Source organism: Artemia sp. Qi Xiang Cuo, chromosome 1, assembly GCF_049724085.1.
Source record: "Artemia sp. Qi Xiang Cuo chromosome 1, ASM4972408v1, whole genome shotgun sequence".
Taxonomy (NCBI): domain Eukaryota; kingdom Metazoa; phylum Arthropoda; class Branchiopoda; order Anostraca; family Artemiidae; genus Artemia; species Artemia sp. Qi Xiang Cuo.
Genome location: NC_142794.1, coordinates 18,986,626 through 19,009,024, shown reverse-complemented (window position 1 = coordinate 19,009,024; position 22,399 = coordinate 18,986,626). Strand labels below are relative to the sequence as shown.

Genomic DNA, 22,399 nt, shown 5'->3' with positions numbered 1-22,399 from the left:
GAAGTTTATACGACGAATCCTTCTATATGAAGTACCTCTGGGAAAAAAATAAAAGGAGTGTGGGGGAAGCTAGCTGCCCCCTGATCACTTTTTACACTTAAAAAGTGAATTACGACTTTCAATTTCCAATCAAATAAGCCCTCTATGAAGTTTATATGAGCACCCCTTCCATAACACTTATATACGCCCAAAGGGTATAATTTACCACACCTACCCCAGGGTCCTGGGGCTGTGTCGACGGAAGAGTTTATGTTATCATAATTTTGAACTACTTTTAACAAAATTTCTATCTCAAAATTTTCATCCGATACATTGAGGCCGTGCAGGGGGGGGGGGGGGCTAGTTACCCTTCGGTCTCTTTTGAGTTTTAAAAAGTGGACGAGAACTTTCAATTTCTAATCAAATGAACCCTCTCCAAAGTTTGCACGAGCACCTTTTCCAAAAAACATATATGCCCCCAGAGTATTATTTACAACGCCTACCTCCGGGCCCGAGGGGGTTGCATCGACACAGGAGTTTTTCTTATCTGACCTTTGAACTTTTTTTTAATGAAACGGCTATCTTAAAAATTTCAGCGCCTACGATTGGGGGAAAAAAGGGGGGTGGGGGCTAGTTGCTTTCGAATATCTTTTAGCTAGCTGCTTTCAGATATCTTTTGACTCATAAAAAGTGAACTAGAACTTTCGATTTCCGATCAAAGTCCAATATCAATTTTTAAATTATTGGTCAACATGCCTGAGACTCTAGGCCGGTATATCTTTCCAAAAATTAACCTGAAAAGTATGTGTCCAATAAGAGTCATACTTACTCCCGTCTTTTAACCGTGCCCCAGCCGTTTACACATTTGCCTCTCAATTACTTGGACTATCTGTCTTGGCTTGTCTCTTTCTAAATTAGCCATGTCTTGATGCAACCTACTCCAAAATACTTGATAACTTCAATTCAAACCTCCTGAAGTTTATACGAGCATCCCTTTCATAAGAACCATATACGCCCCCAGGACAACACTTACAACGCCTTTAGGGCATAACTTAGAACCGCCTTCCCCCGGGCCCTGGGTGTTTGTATTGACACCGGAGTTTTTCTTTTCCGGCCTTTGAACAATTTTTTTTAACAAAATGTCTATCTCAAAATTTTAAACAGATGAGTTTGGAAAAAGAAGGCGTGGGGGAGGGAGAGTAGTTGCCCTCGGATTTCTTTTGACTATTATAAAGATAACTCGAACTTTCAATTTCCAATCAAATGAGCCCTCTCTGAAGTTTATACTAGCATCCCTTTCATAAGAACCATATATGGCCCAGGGCATAATTTACAACGATTGTCCACGGGGCCTGGGGGTTGTGTCGACACCTGAATTTTTGTTATCTGACTTTCGAATAATTTTTAACTTAATGGCTATCTCAAAATTTTTATCGGATGTATTCGAGAAGGAGAAGCGTTGGGGGGGGGGGTCTAGTTGCCCTCCAGTCTCTTTTGACGCTTAAAAATTGAATAGAACTTTCAAATTCCAATCAAATGAGCCCTCTTTGAAGTTTATACGAGCATCCCTTCCAAAAGAACTATATATTCCCCCAGAGCATATCTTACAACGCCTGCCCTCGGACCCAGGGGGGCTGTGTCGACCCCCGAGCTTTCGTTACATGGTCTTTGAACTATTTTTAAAAAAATGGCTATCTCAAAGTTCTTATCAGATGGGTTTGAGAAAAAAGGGCATGGATGGGGGGGGGTGTTGCTAGGTCCTCTCCAATCTCTTTTGACTCTTAAAAGTGCACTAGAACTTTCAATTTCCAATTGAATGAGCCCTCTTTGAAGTTTAGACGAGCATCCCTTCCGCAAGAACAATATATTCCCCCAGGGCATAACTTACAAGGCCTGCCCTCGGACCCTGGGGGGTGGTGTCCACCACAGAGCTTCCGTTATATGGTCTTTGAACTATTTAAACAAAAAATGGCTATCTGAAAGTTCTTATCAGATGGGTTTGAGAAAAAAAGGGCGTGGATGGGGGGGGCTAGGTGCCCTCCAATCTCTTTTGACTCTTAAAAAGTGAACTAGAACTTTCAATGTCCGATTGAATCAGCCCTTTTTGAAGTTTATACGAGCATCCCTTCCATAAGAACCATATATGCCCCAAAGCCATAGCTTATAACCCTTGCCTGAAAACTGTGGGGGGAGTATCCTGCTCAAAGATATAATTTCTGGAACTTTCAACTACGTTGTACAAAATAGCTATCTCAAATATTGGATTGGATGTATTTGGGGAAATGGTGAGCATGGAAGAGGTCTTAGTTGCCTTCAAATCACTTTCAACTATTAAAAAGGACACTAGCCATTTAAATTTCCAATCGAATGAGCCCTTTTTGAAGTTTCGACGACAACGCTTTCTACAAAAACCTTATATGCCCCCAGGTCAAAACTTACCTCCCCTCCCCCACAGCCCTCAGGACAAGGGTTGTAAGTTATGCCCTGGGGGCATATAAGGTTTTTAATAGAATGCGTTGACTTAAAAACTTCAAAATGGGCTCATTCGATTGAAAATTGAAACGGCTAGTGCCATTTTTAATAGTTGAAAGTGATTGTAGGGCAACTAACCCCCCTCTGACGCGTACCATTTCCTCAAACACATCCAATGAAAATTTTGAGATAGCCATTTTGTTGAACGTAGTTGAAAGTTCTGGATATTAGGTCTTTGAGGATGACAACCACTCACAGCCCAGGGTAAGGGTTGTAAGTTATGTCCTGGGGGCATATAAGGTTTTTATACAAGGGGTTGTCGTAGAAACTTCCAAAAGGGCTCATTTGATTGGAAATTGAAAGAGCTAGTGCACTTCATAATAGTAGAAAGTGATTATAAGATACCGGCTTCCTTATGGAGTAGAATTGCAGAAATTGAGGCCATCTTTTGAAAAGACAGCGATAAAGAAGTTCTGAGAAAACTAGCTTATCAATATAACTCGGCTATTGATGTGGAAGAAGCCACTTTTAGAAAGGCCATGGAGGCCATTGGGGAAATTTTACTGTTGGAACAGCCCTCAAGATTGATTTGTGGTAGTTTTATGCTTGGAAGATTATTTGACTTGATTTTTGCTCATTCTTGGCTTAATGGAGCTCTTTACTTTTTTTCGAATAGCTTAATATGTGGAAAAAGTTTTTTTTATTAATTTCTGTTCGTTTTTAATTGACATAGTCTTTTTCATGGAAAAAAAATAATATTTATATCTTTTTAGTTTTTTCTTGCATATGATGGCCTTAACCTCAGGACTGTGGGAAGGTTGACATCCTCAAAGACATAATTACTGGACTTTTGAATAATGCTGAACAAAAAAGTTCTCTTGAAATTTTGATTGGATGTGTTTTGGGGAATGATAGGACAGTGGGAGGAGGCTGGTTTTCCTCCTTTAACTTTTGAATCTTAAAAAGGGCACTAGATCTTCCGACTTCCAATCGCATGAGTCCCATCCGATCCGAAATTTGTAAGAGCATCCCTGCCATAAGAACTTATGCTCCCGGGGTATAACTTACAACCCTTGCACCTGGGCTCTGGGGGGCTGTATTCACCTTTAAACCAGTGCTATATGTTTTTTGGACTACTGTGAACAAAAGGGCTATCTCACAAAATTGCCCTCCATCAAATTTGACTCTTAAAAGGGAAATAGAACAATACCTTTCTAATCAAATGAGCTTCCTCTAAAGTTCAAACAACCACAACTTCAATAAAAAGCCTATATGCCCCCGGGGCATAACTTACAACCCTTGCCCCCAGACTCTGGGGGATTGTTTCAACCCCACAAGGCCTCGCTTTGTGATCTTTGGACTGCTTTTAAACAAATGGCTATCTAAAAATATCAGTAAAAAAGCACATAGAAAAATGTACACTTCTTAATATAATATCTTAATAGCTATAATAGCCATAATATACAATTATCAGTTATTAATCTTATTTTAGAACAAACTTATCTTGTCTTGTGTTTTAAAACACAAATATCTGTTTTGTGTTCACTTTCCCGTTGCAAAATCAAAAGCCATTCGAATCCTTTCATCCTACGACATTAAACGGCAAAATATGTTAGAATGTTCTAACTTTCTTAACTTTAATAAATACAAAATTACTAAGACTTTAAGGAATATACATCAAAATATTTGTACTAAACTGACAATCCACAAACATTCTTTTTAGTAAAGTGCAAATTATGTTCTGGTATTGAGAGGGTTGTCAAAGACATAATTTCCAGATCTTTCAACTACGCTGAACAAAATAACTACCTCAAAAATTTTGATTAGATTGTTTTGGGAATTGATGGAGTGGGGGGGGGGATCTTTTGCCATCCAACACTTTTGACTAATAATAAGAGCACTAGCCCTTTTAATTTCCGATCGAATGAGCCTCTTTCGAAGTTTCTACGACAACAAATGGCTATCTCAAAATTTCTCCCATATACATTTTGGGAAAATACGAGGTTAGGGGGAGGGGGGGTATCCACCCTTCGATCACTCTTAATCTTAAAAAGGACACTAGAACTTCTGATTACCAATCCAATGAGCCAACTCTGAATTTTATACAGTCTCCCTTTCCATCGAAACCTTATATGCCCCCAGGGCATAACCTACAACCCTTGCCCTGAGGGCTCTGGGAGTTTGCCATCTTCAAAGACACAATTACTGGACCTTATAATTACGTTGAACAAAATAGCTATCTTAAAATTTTGATTGGATGTGTTTGGGGAAATGCTGGGCGTGGGAGGGCGGTTAGTTGCCCTCAAATGGCTTTCTAGCACTAGCCTTTTCAATTTTCAATCGACTGAGCTCTTTTTAAAGTTTCTACGACAACAAATGGCCATCTCAAAATTTCTATGAGATGCAGTCCGGGAAAATACGAGGTGTGTGAGGGGGGGGGGGATATCCACCCTCCAATCACTCTGAATCTTAAAAAGGGCACGAGGATTTCTGATTACCAATCCAATGAGCCCCCTCTAAATTTTGTACGATCACCCTTTCTATATATATCTTATATGCCCCCAGGGCATAACCAACAACCCTTGCCTTGAGGGCTGTAGAAGGGGGGATTGTCGTTTTCAAGACATAATTTACGAAACTTCCAATTGCATGAAACAAAATGGCTATCTCAAAAGCTAAAGTGGATGTGTTTGGTGAAATGTTGGGCGCGGGAGGAGGGGTTAGTTGCCCTCCAATGACTTTCGACTAATAAAAAGGGCACTAGACCTTTGAATTTTCGATCGAATGAGCTCTTTTCAATGTTTCTACGACAACAAATTGCCATCTCAAAATTTCCATCAGATGCATTTCGGGAAAATACGAGGTGTGGAGGGGGGGGGGGAATGCACCCTCCAACCACTCTGGATCTTAAAAAGGGCACTAGAACTTTTGATTACCAATCCACTAAGCCCCTTTCGAAGTTTATGCGATCACACTTTCTATATATGCCTTATATGCCCCCAGGGCATAAATTACAACCCTTGCCCTGAGGGCTCTGAGGGGGATGTCATCCACAAAGACACAATTTTTGGACCTTTCATTTACATTGAACAAAACGGCTATCTCAAAAATTTGATTGGACGTGTTTGGGAAAGTGGTGGGCGTGAGAGGGGGGTTAGTTGCCCTCCAATCACTTTCGACTATTAAAAATGGTACTAGCACTTTCAATTTCCAATTGAATGAGCCGTTTTCGAAGTTTCTACGACAACAAATGGCCGTCTCAAAATTTTTATCAGATGCATTTCCAGAAAATAGGAGTAGTGTCGGGGGGGGGGGGGTATTCACCCTTCCATCACTCTGAATTTGAAAAAGGGCACTAGGACTTCTGATTACCAGTCCAATAAGCCCCCTCCGAAGTTTATACGATTACCCTTTGGTGTAAAGACCTCTTTTTGAACTTAACCTCTGTTTTAAATAGCAAAGGATTAAAGTCGCTTCCCGACCTACAGCTAATAAGTTGATGATAATGGATTCAGTAAACCAAAAGATTAAAATTTGAATAAGCGGATTTTTTTTAGTTTTGCTACTTGTTTTAGAATTCCCTTGGGAACTCTGTATATTATTGGACTGAAGTTGATTGCCTGTGGCAAAGTGCCTGCCAGAAACAATGCAAAAAAAAAAAAATGAGGATTTAGAAATAATTGTGTCTTTTTGTAGGTTTCTGATTATGTCTTTTCATTCAGGTTTACTATCATAAACTCAGTCTTCGACGGTTCAATAGCGAGGCCGATACTAGACAAACTAGCCTGAAGAGCCTCAAAAACCCTTTCCATTGATGACATGTTATCAGAGAGAAGAAGTATGTCATCTGCATACGAAAGGTGACTAATATCAATATGGCTATCAATAATATAGGGTGGGATATTTCTCGTCACAGTTCCAAGAGCGTTGTTGAATATTAATGGACTTAAAACTGAGCCCTGCTTTACCCTGCGCTTTACAGGAGTGGGACTTGTCAAACCTTCATGAGAACGGACCAGGGCTATTGAACTCTGGTACCAATTCCAAAGGCACGCGCAAAATAAGCGGGCAAATTACCGGCAAATTACTTTTTCAAGCAGCTTGCTAAGCAGAGAGCATATGGTTATAGGTCTACATGAATTGCACAGCGCGAGCTCCTTATTCGTCTTAGGCAAACATGTAACTAACCCATCACATAATGTCTTAGCAATATACTGTTGGGACAAAATTATCTGAAATAACAGAGCTAAGTGTTCGAACAGTGCATTTAAACCGTACTTCAAATTCTCTACTTGCAGACTATCCACACCAGGGGCTTCACCTATTTGAAGAAGACGAGTGTGAGTTAATAGCATAGAAGGTCTAATAGTGATGTAATTTTTTTGGGGATTCAGCTTTCACAATTGTTTCTTCAATGTTCTATGGAAATCTGTGCCAATTGGTGGTGTGTCGCAAGCATATATTGATGAGAAACGAGTGTGCCATTCAGAGTTGGTAATTTGATTTTTCAGGATTGAAGTGGACCGTTCAAGTTTAGTAATCTTTTTCCACAAAAGCTGTGGATTATCCTGTATTTGTGACTGTGATGAATTTTCAAATTGGCATTTTTCCCAATTTTTCACAATTATCTGAAACTTCTGCTTCATCTGCTTTGTCGTTCTAGTGACGTTCACACTCTAAGATTCGGCATCAAAATTGAATAGTGCTTGTGTCGTGTTTTGAAGCCCTTTGACTAGGCCCAAACAGTGTTTTAAGTGTCAAAGTTTTGGCCAAATAGCTCGCGATTGTGCAAACGAATCAAAGTGCAGTAGATGTGGCGAAAGTGGTCACAGTAGCACTCGTGACAGACCGTTTATGGCAACTACCGTGAAATGCGCAAACTGTTCCAGTAATCACGTCGAGAAGCAGTTTTATCTGCCCCGAGACTAAGAGGCTTTCAGCTCCTGGTGATAATCCGGCTCCCAAGTCATACCCCTGAGTTCCGTCCGGTAAAATACAATGAAGAGTAATGACCCAACTAGTGTAAAGCTCCTGTTCCATAATATTAATGGTGCCAGAGAAAAGCTAGATGTATTAGCTTTTACTTTTGGTTTGTTTGATATAGTGTGCATCGTCGAACACCTATTAAATTCAGACAGTGCTATGCGGCTTGAGCTGTCAGATGATCCCATGCCCACCATTTCCCCCAAAAAATCCAATTAGAATTTTGGGATAATCATTTTGTTCTAAGTAATTGAAACTTTCGGAAATTATGTCTTTGAAAAAGACAACCCCCCCCCCAACAGCCCTAAGGGCCGGGGTTGTAAGTTATGCCCTGTGGGCATATAAGGTATATATAGAAATGGTGATCGTAAAACCTCATAGGGGGGTCATTGGATTGGTAATCAGAAGTCCTAGTGCCCTTTTTAAGATTCAGAGTGATCAAAGGATGGATCCCCCCCCATGCCGCGTATTTTCACGAACTGCCTCTGACAGAAATTTTGAGATGGCCATTTATTGTCATAAAAACTTTAAAAAGAGCCCAGTCGATTGAAAATTGAAATGACTAGTGCTCTTTTTAATAGTTTAAAGTGACTCGAGGGCAACTAAACCGCTCCCACGCCCAATATTTCCCCAAACACATCCAATCAAAATTTTAAGATAGCCATTTTGTTCAACGTAATAGAAAGGTCCGGAAATTATGTCTTTGAGGATGACAGCCTCGCAGAGCCCTCAGGGCAAGGGGTGTAAGTTGTACCCTGGGGGCATATAAGGTTTATATGGAAAGGGAAATCGTATAATCTTTGGAGGGGGCTCATTGCATTGGTAATCAGATGTTCTAGTGTCCTTTTTAAGATTGAGAGTAATCGAAGGTTAGGTACCCCTCCCCCTGACCCTCCTGTTTTCCCAAAATGCATATGGTAGAAATTTTGAGATAGCCATTTGTTGTCGTAGAAACTTCCAAAGGTGCTCATTCGATTGGAAATTGAAAGGGCTAATGCCCTTCTTATTAGTAAAAAGTGATTGGAGGGAAAGAAGCCCCCTCCCCCACGTCCATAAATTCCCAAAACACATTTAATCAAATTTTTGAGGTAGTGATTTTGTTCAGCGTAGTTGAAAGGTCTGAAAATGATGTCTTTGACAACCCCCATACCTTCTCAAGACCAGAACATAATTTTCACTTTCCTAAGAAAAAATGGCTGTGGATTGTTAGTTTAGTACAAATATACTGATAAATTTTCCTTAAAGTTTTAATAACTTTTTATTCATTAAAGTTAAAAAAATTAAAACATTTTAACGTATTTTGCCGTTTAATGTCGTACGATGAAAGGATTAGAATGGCTTTTGATTCTTCAACGGGAAAGTCAACGCAAAACAGATATTTTTGTTTAAAAAAACACAAGACAAGATAAGTTTGTTCTCAAATAAGATTAATCACTGATAGTTTTATATAATAGCTATTATAGCTATTAAGATATTATATTAAGAAACTGTATATTTTTCGATGTGCTACATTACTGATATTTTAAGATAGTCACTTGTTTAAAAGCAGTCCAAAGATCACATAACGAGGCATTTAGGGTTGACACAACCACCCAGAGTCGGGAGGCCAGGGTTGCAAGTTACGAACCGGAGACATAAAGGGTTTTTATTGAAGGTGTAGTTATTTGAACTTTAGAGGAAGCTCATTTGATTGGAAATGTATAGTTCTAATTCCCTTTTAAGAGTCAAAATTTATGTAGGGCAATTTTGTGAGATAGCCATTTTGCTCACATAAGTCCAAAGAGCATATAACACTGGTTTCAAGGTGAATACATCCCCCCCCCAGAGCCTAGGTGCAAGGGCTGTAAGTTTTGTCCCGGGCATATAAGGTTTTTATGGAACAGATGGTCGTGTAAACTTCGGATCAGATGGGGCTCATTCGATTGGAAGTGGGAAGATCTAATGCCCTTTTTAAGAGTCAAAAGTGTCTTTCTAAAAGTGGCTTCTTCCACATCAATAGACGAGTTATATTGACAAGCTAGTTTTCTCAAAACTTCTTTATCGCTGTTTTTCCAAAAGATGGCCTAAATTCTAAATAGAAATTTGTGATTATTCAATATATTAGAACAAGGATGTGCGTCCGCAATTCTACTCCATAAGGAAACCGGTATCTCGGACTTACTATTTCAAATTTCCAGTGACGCGTGGAATATATCTCCGAAAAAGAAAACAATAGGGGTTGGACAAGAAATTAAACAGAAGAAACGGGAGTATATTCTACTAATGGGATAAAAATCATACAGGAAAAACTACCATATAAAACAAACAACGTATCCACTATGGTACTCCAAATGTAATCTCCACTTAGGCCGATTATCAAATTGGCAAGGTCTCTCTCACCTTCCTAATCAATCATACGCACAAACTGACAAATTTTTCTAATTTGCTATCTGAAAACTTTGCCATCACAAACTGACAACTTTCCGTTAATTTTCAAACTAAAATTTCTACTCTCTCTTATCTGTTTTTACACCCTGTAGTACTTTCTAATGCGGAGATTTCCCTCCCCCTGCAAACTCAAAACTCAATTGTTCAATCAATTAAATTTTCATTTGTATTCTCAAAATCTCATAATTTTCTAATTATACCGGCAAAAAAAGTCGATTTGTCTATTTTCTCTAATTTTTATATTATTTCATGAGGCGAGAACTAAACCGTCTTTCATCTCGCAATATTTCAATTAATTCTATCTTTTTCCGCTCAATTCTTTATAGCCTACTACACAGAGGCCAAATGAACCCGTCCTCTTAAGAAAAAGCGGATTCTCTTACTTAACAGTGCCATTGACAGCTTTCCTTTAGTAGCTGCCACCAGTATACGACAAAATAAGATTAAAGTTTAGAATATCAAGTTTACATAATAAAGTTTACCCAGAAAAGGCATTTTTCTGATAAAAGGGGCCAAAGGTCACAACAGTTACTATATATGCACATCTTATCCCCGTGTATATTTTCACCCCTTTCCGAATTTCTTTCATTTTGGCTGGTTTCACCCCTCTTTTTTTCATTTTGTTTTTAATTTGAAGTAATTTATGATTTTTTTTTAACAACCTCCAATTAATTTGGAAAATATTCTTTTAAATGGTCTTAAGCCTATGAGAATTGTATTGAATCTCAGTTTAGTATTAAATCCAAACACAGATGTGGAGCTCTTTAATTCTTTCTAGTGATTTAAATACAAACTTACTTTTATCTTTTTCATCTTTCATCGCACGTAGTTCATTTTGTAATTTCTTCGATTCTATTTTCAAAACATTCTCTCGACCCAGGGCTTCTACCAGTTGACCCTCAGCGCTTTCCACCAAAGCGCTTTCCAATGAAGACTTCAGTCGACTTGCCTCTGTTTGAGTTTGTCCTAACGCATGAACTGTGGCAGCATTTTTCTCTTCAAGTGAGGAAATTTCTTCTGCGTGTTTGTAACTGAAAGATAAGATCGTTGTACGATCTTGAGCATTCGTAGATGTCCAAATGAATATAAATTGACTAGCTAAGCAGTAAAACGATGGACATTTCAATAGATGATGTAATATAACCAGGCATATACCGAGAATCTTAATATAAGAGAAGGAAGACGATTAACAAGTAAGAGACTTTCATAGCCACGAAGCCATCTAAGGGTGAGCACTCTTACCTATTTTCTTATATATCTCAGCGGAGGAGGGAAATTGAGATCTGTTAGCCTATGGAAACACGAAGATTGGTGATATGGGAGTAGGACGGAAAAGACAATATAGTATCCGACAGGAATAATGTAAATAATTCCGAAATATTTAAGAAGTGCTGACCCCGCACTCGTTATGGCTCATTTCAGTCAATAGTAATTAGTTTTCATTATCGACAGCTAACGTAAAAAATTCTTTTCCAAAAAGAAGTTTTTTCAGAGGAAATACTTTTCAGCCAATCAAACAAATTCTCTTTCAAGAAGAGTAGCCCTTACTTGCAGTCAGTGAAAAAATAAAATACAATTGATTGAATTAAGTTATTTTAATGGGATTAGTCTTAACAAGCAGGATATGACGCTAAGTTTAGAAAAAGATAGAAAAAAGTGACTTAAATAAAACTACCCTTCCCCCACTGCATTATCCTATTTTGCTGTAGTTCCAACTTCAGAATTCCTTTCTTCTTTTTTTTACACAGGAGGGTTTGTTTTTGTTGTTGTTTTTTCTTATCTCTCGTATGTGAGGTTTTCTGTTTGATAAAATTCGCCTGGTTTTTTTTTCTTTTATTTTACGTTTTCCAATTATTTTCAGAGGCAGCACTCAAGCGTTGCCTATAGTAAAGAGTCATAAGACTTAAGTGTATTATCATTTATTTATTTTTTCCAAGAGTCACTTCATATGATTCAAAAGTGATTGTGGGCAACCAGTCCCCCTCCCATGCCCTCTTTTCCCCAGAGACATCAGAACTAAATTTTCAGATATCTATTTAATTCAAAATAGTCAAGAGGTCAATTGACTATGACTCCAAAGTTGATATAAACCCTCGAAGACACGGAAACAAGAACTGTAAGTTAAGGAAGTTGCTAAACGGCTTAGGATAAACTCAGGATAAACTTAGGATAACCTCAAAGGAGAAACTTTGAGAAAAAATTCAGAAGAATGTAGAACACAATCAAAACCACTATGTGCATGCTGGTTGTCAAAAGAACGTATGAGCAATTTCAGCAGAGGCTATTAAGTTGAAACTTTCAGGGTAGGTTAGAGTGATTATAGGGCAACTACCCCCTTTCTATTTCTAGCCCCCCTCTCCTCTCGACTGGTCGAAATTCTGAAAAAAACCATTTTGTTCACAATAATCAAAAAGTCTAATTAATAAGCCTCCACTGATGCTCTACCCCCAAAGCCCCATAAAAAAGGATTGTAAATTACGCAACTTGCCCATTATTTCCATAGAGGTTTTATAATTAGGAAAAAGGGAAATGAATAGTTCTAGGTGTGTCCAAAAACACCAAGGAAATTAAGGAAAAATTTAGAGGTTTGTTAAACTAAATCAAACGACACTATGTGAAAACCGGTTTTTTTTGTTTTTTTTTTAGATCAGGGCACTTCGTATAGAAGGAGTTATCGTAAAAACTTGGAAAAATCCTCACTCGATTGAAAATTGCAACGTCTTGTGTCTTTTTTAATAGTCGAAAGTGTTTGGAGGACATCGAGCCCCCCTCCCACGCACATCATTTACCCAATCACGTACAATCGAATTTTTGAGATAGCAATTTTGTTCAGTGTAGTTGAAACATCCAAAAGCTGGGTCTTTGAAGATGATAACCCCCTCCAAAGCCCTCGGGGTAAGGGTTGTAAGTCATGCTCCCGGGAAATATAAGATTCTTATGGAAAGGGGGGGTCCTATAAACTTCGCAGGGGTCCATTGGATTGAAAATCAGAAGTTCTAGTTCTCTTTTTTGTTCCGAAGGCAACTAGTCCCTTCCCCTTACGGCCTATTTTCCTCAAATCCATCCAATGAAAATTTTGCGATAGCCGTTTGTTCAAAAATTGTCCAAAGATCCGGATTGCAGCGGTAGCTAGCAACCTAATAAGAGACAATCACGTTCAATACTAAGAAATACGATAGCCCATAGCTCCTGAAAATAAAGTCAGATCAAAACAAGAAGTACACTATAAGTGCCGCCCTGTTCGAAACCCTTGTATAAGAAACTGACCATCCCTTGGCTTGGATAACGAGGAAAATTTATTGGCTTGAAAAACAAGAATGACAAGGAAAATCAATTGGCTTGAAAAACAAGATAAGTAGCTTGAACTACTATATCTGCATAAACGACATCTTTTCCCCTCTGTTCCGCTCAGATAGACGGGTACTGGAACGTCATAGAGACCTGTTTAATGGCTCATTTTAAAGGAAATTGACGTGGTTAAAAACTTTTTGTAATTAAGAAATAATTTGAAAACTATAATCAAATATTTACGAAAAACAGCATTTTTCATGTACAAGATTGATGAATGACGTCATAATCGTAGGTTGTTATCCGAGTAGCAGCGGTAGCTGGCAACCTAGTAAGAGATGATTACGTCCTATACTAAGAAATGAGCCTATAGCTCCTAGAAATAGTGTCAATCAAAACAAAAAATACACTGTCAGAACCCCCTTGTCCAAAACCCCAATATGGAAAACTTACCGTCCCTTGGCTTGAATAAGAAGGAAAATCTATTGGCTTAAAAACAAGATAAGTTGCTTGAACTACGATATCTCCATAAACGACATTTCTTTTTCGTCTGTTCCCCTCAGATAGGGGGCACAGGAACATAGTTATATTAAAGAACAATCTTTAGGCAATATTAGCTGTAAATATTAAGATAAATTATCATATGCATGATGATACAACACACTTATCTTTAGAGAAGATAATATAACACAAGCATATTTTGAAAAAACTTCTTCTCAGGGGAATGGTGCCATCTTTGTTAAACTTCACTGCCTGATTCCCTGTGGTTCGTCTTTTGCTATTCTTTAGCTATTTGAAGAAAAGGCCATAGGCTTTTTCCTAACTGTAATTGACTTTGATCTGGGTTGCATGCAATCTAGTAAGAGACGATCAAATCCAATACAAGAAATACAATAGCCCATAACTTCTAAAAATGGTGTCAGATCAAAACAAGAAGCACACTATTAGAACCACCTTATTCGAAATCCCTAAATTGTAAACAATTGGTTTGAATAACGAGGAAAACCTGTTGGCTTGAAAAACAAGAAAATTCACTTGAACTACGATATTTTGCATATACGGCATCTTTTTTTTCTCTCTTTCACTTTCTCCTCAGCTAGCAGGGCACTGGAACATCATAGAGACATGTTTAATGGCTTATTTTAAAGGAAATTGATGTATTTAAAAATTGTTTGTAATTAACAAAACTAATTTTAAAGATATAATCAATTTTCTACGAAAAAAATGGATTTTTATTCAACACTGTAGTTTTATTCAACACTGTATGCATGATGGTGCAATACAGATAGGAAGGATTTATAAGGGATCGGCACAATTCCATATAAATGTGGACACTGTTATCATGGTTGTTGAGATATCTGAAACGTAGAAAAGAACAAACCACGGCATACAGTAACTAGAAGTTAGTATAATACAAGCCCATATTTCCTGAAAATAGTGTCAGATCAAAACAAGATTTTAACTATTAAAACCATCTTGTCTGAAAACCTAGATGGGAAACTTACAGTCCCTTGGCCTAAACAGCAATCCGGGTTGCAGCGGTAGCTAGCAATCTAGTAAGAGACGATCACGTCCAATACTAAGAAATACAATAGTCCATAACTTCTAAAAATAGTGTCAGATCGAAACAAGAAGTAAACTATTAGAACCACCTTATCTGAAACCCCTATAAAGGAAACTTACCGTCCATTGGTTTGAACAACGAGGAAAATCTATTGTCTTGAAAAACAAGAATATTTGCTTGATCTACGATATTCTGCATATACGGCATTTTTTCTCTTTCTCCTCAGCTAGCAGGGCATTGGAACATCGTAGATAGCTGTTTAATGGTTCATTTTACATGAAATTGATGTATTTAAAAGCATTTTGTAATTATAAAAAAAATTTAATAGAATCAATTTTTTGCGAAAAACTGCATTTTTGTTCTACACTGTAGTAGCAAATCATCTTGCATACGAAGACGAAAATAGGATTTTTAACATTATAAAAAGCATGTAGATATATTTGCATTAAATGCAGTTATTTTTTGATGGAATTAATAAAATATCTGATTTGTCAATTTTAAATAGAATAATTCCGAAAATTTTTAAATAAAATAATTTTATTTCATCTCTCAGTTCAAATTTATTATATATACCAGTGGTACCAGTTACCAGTAAATACCAGTGGTACCAGTGAAACTGGTACCACTGACACTGCAACCACCACTACTACTACTACTACTACTTCATTTAAAATACTGAGCAAAAATTTGAGCAAAATCAAAAGACGCTATGTGCATGTACATTCCGGAGAATGTTAAAAGGGGACAATGATGTGACCAAAAGGCCTAATACTACTAATTCTTCTATCACTGCTACATTTACTACTACTAATACTGCTACTACTTCAACTGCTATTTCTATTGCAACTACTTGTAAAGGCAATACACTAAGACTATTGCTGCTAGTAGTACTGTCGCTATTACTGTTAATACTTTTACTAGTAATACAAATACTATTACTATGACTGCTATTAAAACTATACCTAAGGGTATAAAGATAAAATTTTCAAGGGATTATTTGGGGAAGGGAGAGTGAAGGCGAACTTAATCACAACACACCGTCTATATGCAGGTTATCGAAAGGACGTAACTGCAATATCTTAGGAATAGTTTGGTGTGTGAAGTTGAAACTAACGTAGATGGTTGTGGGGGATGTTCAACTAACCAATAGAAAACATTTGCATCCTAATGCTACTGCTTCTACTCATACTACTGCTACAACTATTTCTACTTATACTGCTATTACTGCCACTAAATTTAAGGCTACTACTATTAAAATCTACTACTACTAGTACTACTAAAACTAAGTAGGAGCTAGCGCTCCTACTAAAACTAAGGATATTAAAGTAAAAATTGGGAACTATTGAAACTGTACGGAACTAAACTGAAACACACTATCCCCACACAGATTGTAAGCCGGACGTACCAGGAATACTTCAGGAACGGTTGATGGTATTAAGTTTAAACGTTCAGCGTGTGTTGAAAGTGATGTTGAAGAAACCAAAAGTGTTATGCACACACTGCGACCAATGATACAACTACAACTATTGCTACTACGCAAGCTAAAAGTCTTAAGGTGAAGCTTTCAAGGAATATTTAGATGGTTGTTGAACTAAATCAAACAGTTGTCGTGCCATTTTTAGGAGTCATTAGAGATTGGAGGGCAAGCAGCCCTTCTCCCAAGCCTCTTCATTTTCCAAAACATATCCAGTCAAAATTTTGAGACAGCCATCTATTTCAGCATAGTAGAACAGTCCAGTAACTATGTCTCTAGGGATATCGTGTATGTCAACCCTCGCAATTATGTAGTAGGGACTTTATGCTTTAAAGCTAAATGATGCTTTAAAACTAAATCAAAAGGCACTGTGTGCATAGTTGCCAATAAGAGACCTCAGAAATATATTGAGAGCAAGTGGGAATATTAAGTTGACTAATATCGCTACTTCTGCTCTTACAATTTTAATAAATCAAAAGAGTTTAAGTGTGTCCAAGTTGTCAAAGAGGATAGACAGAAATTTTTGGGCATGATATTATGTTTTATTTTCATGTAGAATTCAGAAGGTATAATATTAAATTAAACACTACTATTTTTGCCAGGATTAAACATTGGTGAAAAAGTGATTCGCCAATTATTTATAATTCAAAAGAATTATAAACGTTAATGCATAAAACAAAAAAGTCAACGAACTAAAAACCGAAAACTGATAGTTTCTCAAAGCAAATTGAAGTTAGAATTAGAATCAACTTTATATTTCTTCATTTAAGGGGCGATATAAGATACAAAGGTTTAAGAGCAGATTTTTTGTCTTTGATTTTTTTTTTCAACATACGAATAGCAAGCCAAACTATATATTCTTAGAGAAAAAACCGTAACTACAAAATATTTTTTTCCACGAAAAAGACTATGTTAATAAAAACGAATAGAAATTGATTTAAAGTTTTTAAAATAATTTTAAAAGATTGTTAGTATAATATACATATACTAATATTCATTCCATAAAGTTTCAATGATTTTTTATTAAATGAAATCAAAAATGGAAAACATTTACAATGTATATTATAGGCTAAATCAGAAAGCACTATGTGCATCTAGTTTTATTAAAAAGGAGAATCTGTAATATTTTAAGAACAGTTAAAAATATTGAGCTGAAACTTTCAAAAAACGTTGAATAGGGTGTTGAAAAGTTATTGGGAGCCAGCCAGCCCCCTTCCACACCTTTTTAGTTCCAATCTCTTCATAATATTTAACTAAAGCTTTTAAACAGGTATCTTCTTAAAAATAGTCGAAAACTCAAATAACTATGCCTAAGGGGTTCCCATAACCCCCCAAAGGTTTGCAGAGGGACGCCAAAGACAATAAAACACATTGTGAGCCTGCTGATTGTCAGAAGAACGTACCATCAGTGCCTAAGGAACAGCTAAGGGTATTAATTTTAAAATGTTAGGGGATGTTGAAGAGCTCCCTGACGGTAAAAAGACCCCCTCCCTTTTTTTTATGCTCCCACCCAACCCTCAAAAATTCGAAAAAACACATTTTTTCATAAAAGTCAAGAGGTCTCGTAAAAATAACACTGGGGATACAATGCCCCTAAAACCCCCATGGTAGAGATTGTAAATAAAGCAATTTGCACTTTATCACATGCAAGAATTATCATTAGGAAAAAGAAGAAAAGTTTGATTCTATTTGTGCTCGATAATACTAACGGTATTAAGGTGAAAGTTTGGTGAACGTTGAGGGGCAAATTAAAATAAATATAAATATATCATATACAACCTTTCTAAGTTTAGGAGAAAATTTCTAAATTTTCATGCTGAAAAAGAACATATTTATTTTTGATATGTTCCAATCCACAAAAATACAATATCCTGCGACATTGCGCATTTCATAGTAGCCAAGGCTTCTTTGATAAACTCTAACCTTCTCGCCGACTTAAACTTACGTGATATTATTACGCAAAAATTGAATGTTAATCGCAGTATATTGACTGTATCTCCTTTTCATAGATAGAAAGATTTCTGAGGCATCTATTGATATTTAAAAGAAGAGTCTAATTGATTAGTGTTTATTAATTAATATTGAAGTCATTTAAAAGAAGGAGGTTATTCATCATTTGTTTTGGAGAGTGCAGAAGAGAGCAGGAGTGAGTGAGAAGAGCCGTATTGGTACCGGCTGGCCTATAGGTCTTAAACTGCTGGGGATAGGTGACTCAAGTCCCCGCTCTTCCCACAACCCATCCTTAGAGTTAGGAAGTTTAATTGGGATGATAGGCTTGTTTTAACCGATATGAAGACTTGGTTACAGATGAGGACAATGGATTTGTAATAAATAAAACAATGGTCTTGGCTTTCAGTGATACTAGGCCTGGAAACAGTAGTAGTGTTTTTTGGATTTTATTAAGATATTTATGTTTCTTTTTTTTGTTTAGGTTCGAAGTGTGGAAGCGATGATACCAAATCAGCGAATGATGAAAATGATAAGTGTAAGTTAACAGAACCTTTTCCTTCTCATATCCGTCACAAAATGATTTTTGATAATGGGTAATTTAGAGTGGAATAGGTTGAAAGGGCTGAAGAATGATTCACTCAGGATTGAAGATATTGGGGGTGGGGTACTCCATCGTGAATTCGATAGTAATGGTATTGGTGAGGAATATTTGAAAGCCCGTTATAAGTTCCTTCAGGATTTGAATAATGATTATGACCCGAGTGATTTTTCGGTTTTTCACTTAAACTGCCAAGGTATTAGTACTTCTTTTCAGTACCTGGAGGAAGTTCTGCAGACTCAAGGTTTACAGGTTTTGGCCCTGACTGAGACATGGTTGAAGTCTCATACGTCATCCCTATTAGATGTTCCTAATTACCAACTGGTTTTAAAAAACAGGGAACTGCACCAACATGGAGGTTTAGCGGCATATATCAAGAGTGATCTTAATGTCTTGGCGATGCCTTCCCTTACTAAACATAAGGAAATGGTGTTTGAGTCGCTGGTTGTGAAAGTATCTAAGCAAAATTTTAAATGTGTTCTTGCTATTATTTATCAACCTCCATCTAGTAGCCGCGTTGAATTTCTGAGTCTGTTAGAAGAGCAACTGGACCTGTTGAGTGGAACAAGACAGCCGTATTTTGTGTGTGGTGACTTCAATATTGATTTGAAAAGTCTACATTCTAGTCAGAGAGTTAAGGAGTTTCTGGATATGATGCTTAGCTACGGGCTGAAGCCTACTATAAATAGCTGTACAAGAATTACTGAGAATTCTGCGTCAATATTGGATAACATATTTATAAATAATGAATATAAGTCACCTGTTGTTGTGGTTAATAGTGTTTCAGATCATTTTGGAGTAATGATTACAGTACCGCAAGTCCTAGAGTTGAATAAGGGATATCGTTGTAATGTCATTCGGCCTATTATTGATTCTGAGGTTGTTGCCCGTTTTAAATTAGAAGTTGATAAGACTGAATTCAATTTTTTACAAGAGGAATATGATATCAATCGGAAATTTGAAAAATGGTACGGGACATTAACAGGTTTACTTCAGAAATGTATTAAACCTAAAAGAGTTTACAGATATGAATCAGCAAAGAAACCATGGATTACTAAGAGTCTACTCTTAAGTATGAGAAGGCGAAACCATTTATATAAGGAATTGATCCAAAATAAAGGGACAACTACTAGGGATGATTATAAAACATATAATAACATGCTAAATTGTCTCCTTCGGAAAGCTAAAACGGATTATTTTGCTTTTAAGTTTAAAGAAGCTAAGGGAAATCCAGGCAAGACTTGGAAACTTATAAAGTCTGTAACGAATCCTAGTCGGTCTCCCTCGTAGCTTCCGGACAGTGTGAGTTGCAATTCAGTTTGTGAGCATTTCCCTAATGTGGGCCTTAATGTAGGATCCAGTATCCCAGTCCTGGCTGAGGATGGCGATTTTACACAATTCCTGCCTGATAAGAGCGAAGTATCTGCTTATTTAAAGCCGGTTAAATTAAGTGAGTTGTGTGAAGTGATTAAAAGTATGAAAAACAGTGCAGCAGGATTGGATCTCATGACTGTGAAAGCTTTCCGTGTTATTCATCCTATAGTTTCTAGTCAGTTGGTAATGCTAATAAATGAGTGTTTTAAGTCAGGTATTTTCTCCGATTGTCTGAAGATTGCAAAAGTGAAACCACTTTTTAAAGGGGGTTATAGTGGGAATTTAGATAATTATTGGCCTATTTCGCTTCTTCCTGTTATTTCTAGAATAATAGAGAGACTAATAAATGTAAGAATGGTTAATTTCCTAGAATCTAGGTCTTTTTTTCGATCTATTCAGTTTGGATTTAGTAAAGGAATGTCAACTGAGCTAGCATTGATCTTCTTGACGACATTTGTTAATGATCATTTAGATCATGGTCTTAAAGTGGCATCCGTTGTCCTTGACATAATGAAAGCATTTGATTGTGTGGATTATGAAATTTTAGTAAAGAAGTTAGATAATTGTGGTATCCGTGGAAAATTTTTGGAGCTTGTTAGATCATTCCTGAGTGAACGTATGCAGATTGTTCAAATCGAAAGTGAGACCTCTAGCCCGCAGAGTCAAGGCTGGCGTTCCTCAAGGGTCAGTTTTGGGACCTGTTTTATTTTCGATTTATATAAATGATATTTACCGGTGCATTGAAGATATAAATATTTCGGATAAAGGGATCGCGGTAACAGAACTATAATTCCTAGTTTTACTGACGATACACATTTTACAGTTGCTGCGAGGACGGAAAGTGAACTTCTACTAGTTCTGAAAAAGGGAATGGAACAAATAGAAAAATGGATGAGAGTTAATAAACTTAAATTAAACCATAAAAAAAGTCAATTTGTGATTTACGGGAGAAGTGTGAATTACTATCCCTGGATAGAGAAACTAGAACTTGATGGGAATGCTATAGAACGTGTCAGAGTAGTGAAGTTTCTTGGAGTGATAGTTGATGAGTGCTTGAGTTTCAAAGACCATATTAATCAAATTGCAGCTAGAGTTGCCCGAAATTTGGGAATTATAAGGAAGCTAAAGCGTACTTTCCCTAGACCGGTTCTCAGAATGCTTTATTTCTCCCTTATTCATCCGTATTTGATTTATTGTATATTGGCTTGGTCTTCAACGTTTGTGGGTCATTTATCGCAGATTAGAGTATTACAGAATAAAGCTGTAAGAGTACTTACTGGAGATGATAAGCGTTTCTCGGTTAGAGCAAGGTATGCTGAACTACATATTGTTCAACTATTTGGATTGATTAAGTTTTATAATGCTCTTTTTATGTTTAAACATCAGAATAAAATGCTACCAATTTGCTTTCAAGATTTTTTTCTCCCTGTTTCTAGTTTTCATTCTTATAGTTTAAGACTTTCGAATGAATTCAGACTACCTAAGCCTGTGACAACTAGGTCAATGTTTTGTATCCGCCATGTTAGCCCTCGTGCTTGGAATAGTCTGCCAGAAGGGATAAAGAAGGTGACGGATGTTTCTGAATTTATAAGTCTGTTAAAAGAACATTTTTATAGGGTATATGGGAGTGAGTGAGTCAGTTCTCCGGTCTCTTTTGCCTTTAGTCTGCTAATGTTTTTTTTTTTTTTTTTTGATTTTTGTGTTTGGTTGATGGATTGAGAAGGACAAGGATAAATATGTTGAATATTGAGAATTAATGAGTTGATAAAGAGTAGGGGTGGTATAGTCGCTTATTAGTTATTTTTATGTGATAGGTTTGTTTGTTTGTTTTTTTTTGTTTGTTTTTTTTAGGCCTAGTTGGGGTAGTGATCTCCTTTACAAGCTTAGCTTCTGGATTTTGTTATTTTTGGTTGATGAATAAACCCTAAATTTATTTAAAAAAAAAAAAAAATCTGATTATACTTTTTGGAGAGTCAAAGGGGTGAAAGGACTTATTGGTAGTTCATTTACCCTGCTATAAATTTTTAGAGCTAGAACTGGTTTGGGGTTTAAAAATTTTTTTAAAGGAATCCTTCATATTGAAAAAATCTTATTCAAGAACCTGGCTTTGAAGAGAGATGCAGGTGAATTTGGCTTAAATTCATCTTATGAAAATTTACTACTGTCAAATCAAGTAAATTTTGTTTCTCTCAAAACCAATGACCTTTTTTTAACTTGATAATGAACTTTTACATAAAAATCAAGTCAATGGCCCAGAAATTAAGAAATTAAAGAGATTTGCATCTTTAAA

At 36.7% G+C, this 22,399-nt stretch overlaps 1 protein-coding gene across 1 annotated transcript in view; it reads right to left on the bottom strand.

Annotated features, from left to right (window-relative positions):
• LOC148956081 (uncharacterized) overlaps positions 1-22,399 on the bottom strand; it is a 146,217-nt gene that overhangs the window by 116,439 nt on the left and 7,379 nt on the right. The window contains exon 4 of the mRNA XM_089089120.1: positions 10,660-10,892. Within this exon, the coding sequence (XP_088945246.1) occupies positions 10,660-10,892 (233 nt within the window). The remainder of the gene's footprint in view (positions 1-10,659; positions 10,893-22,399) is intronic.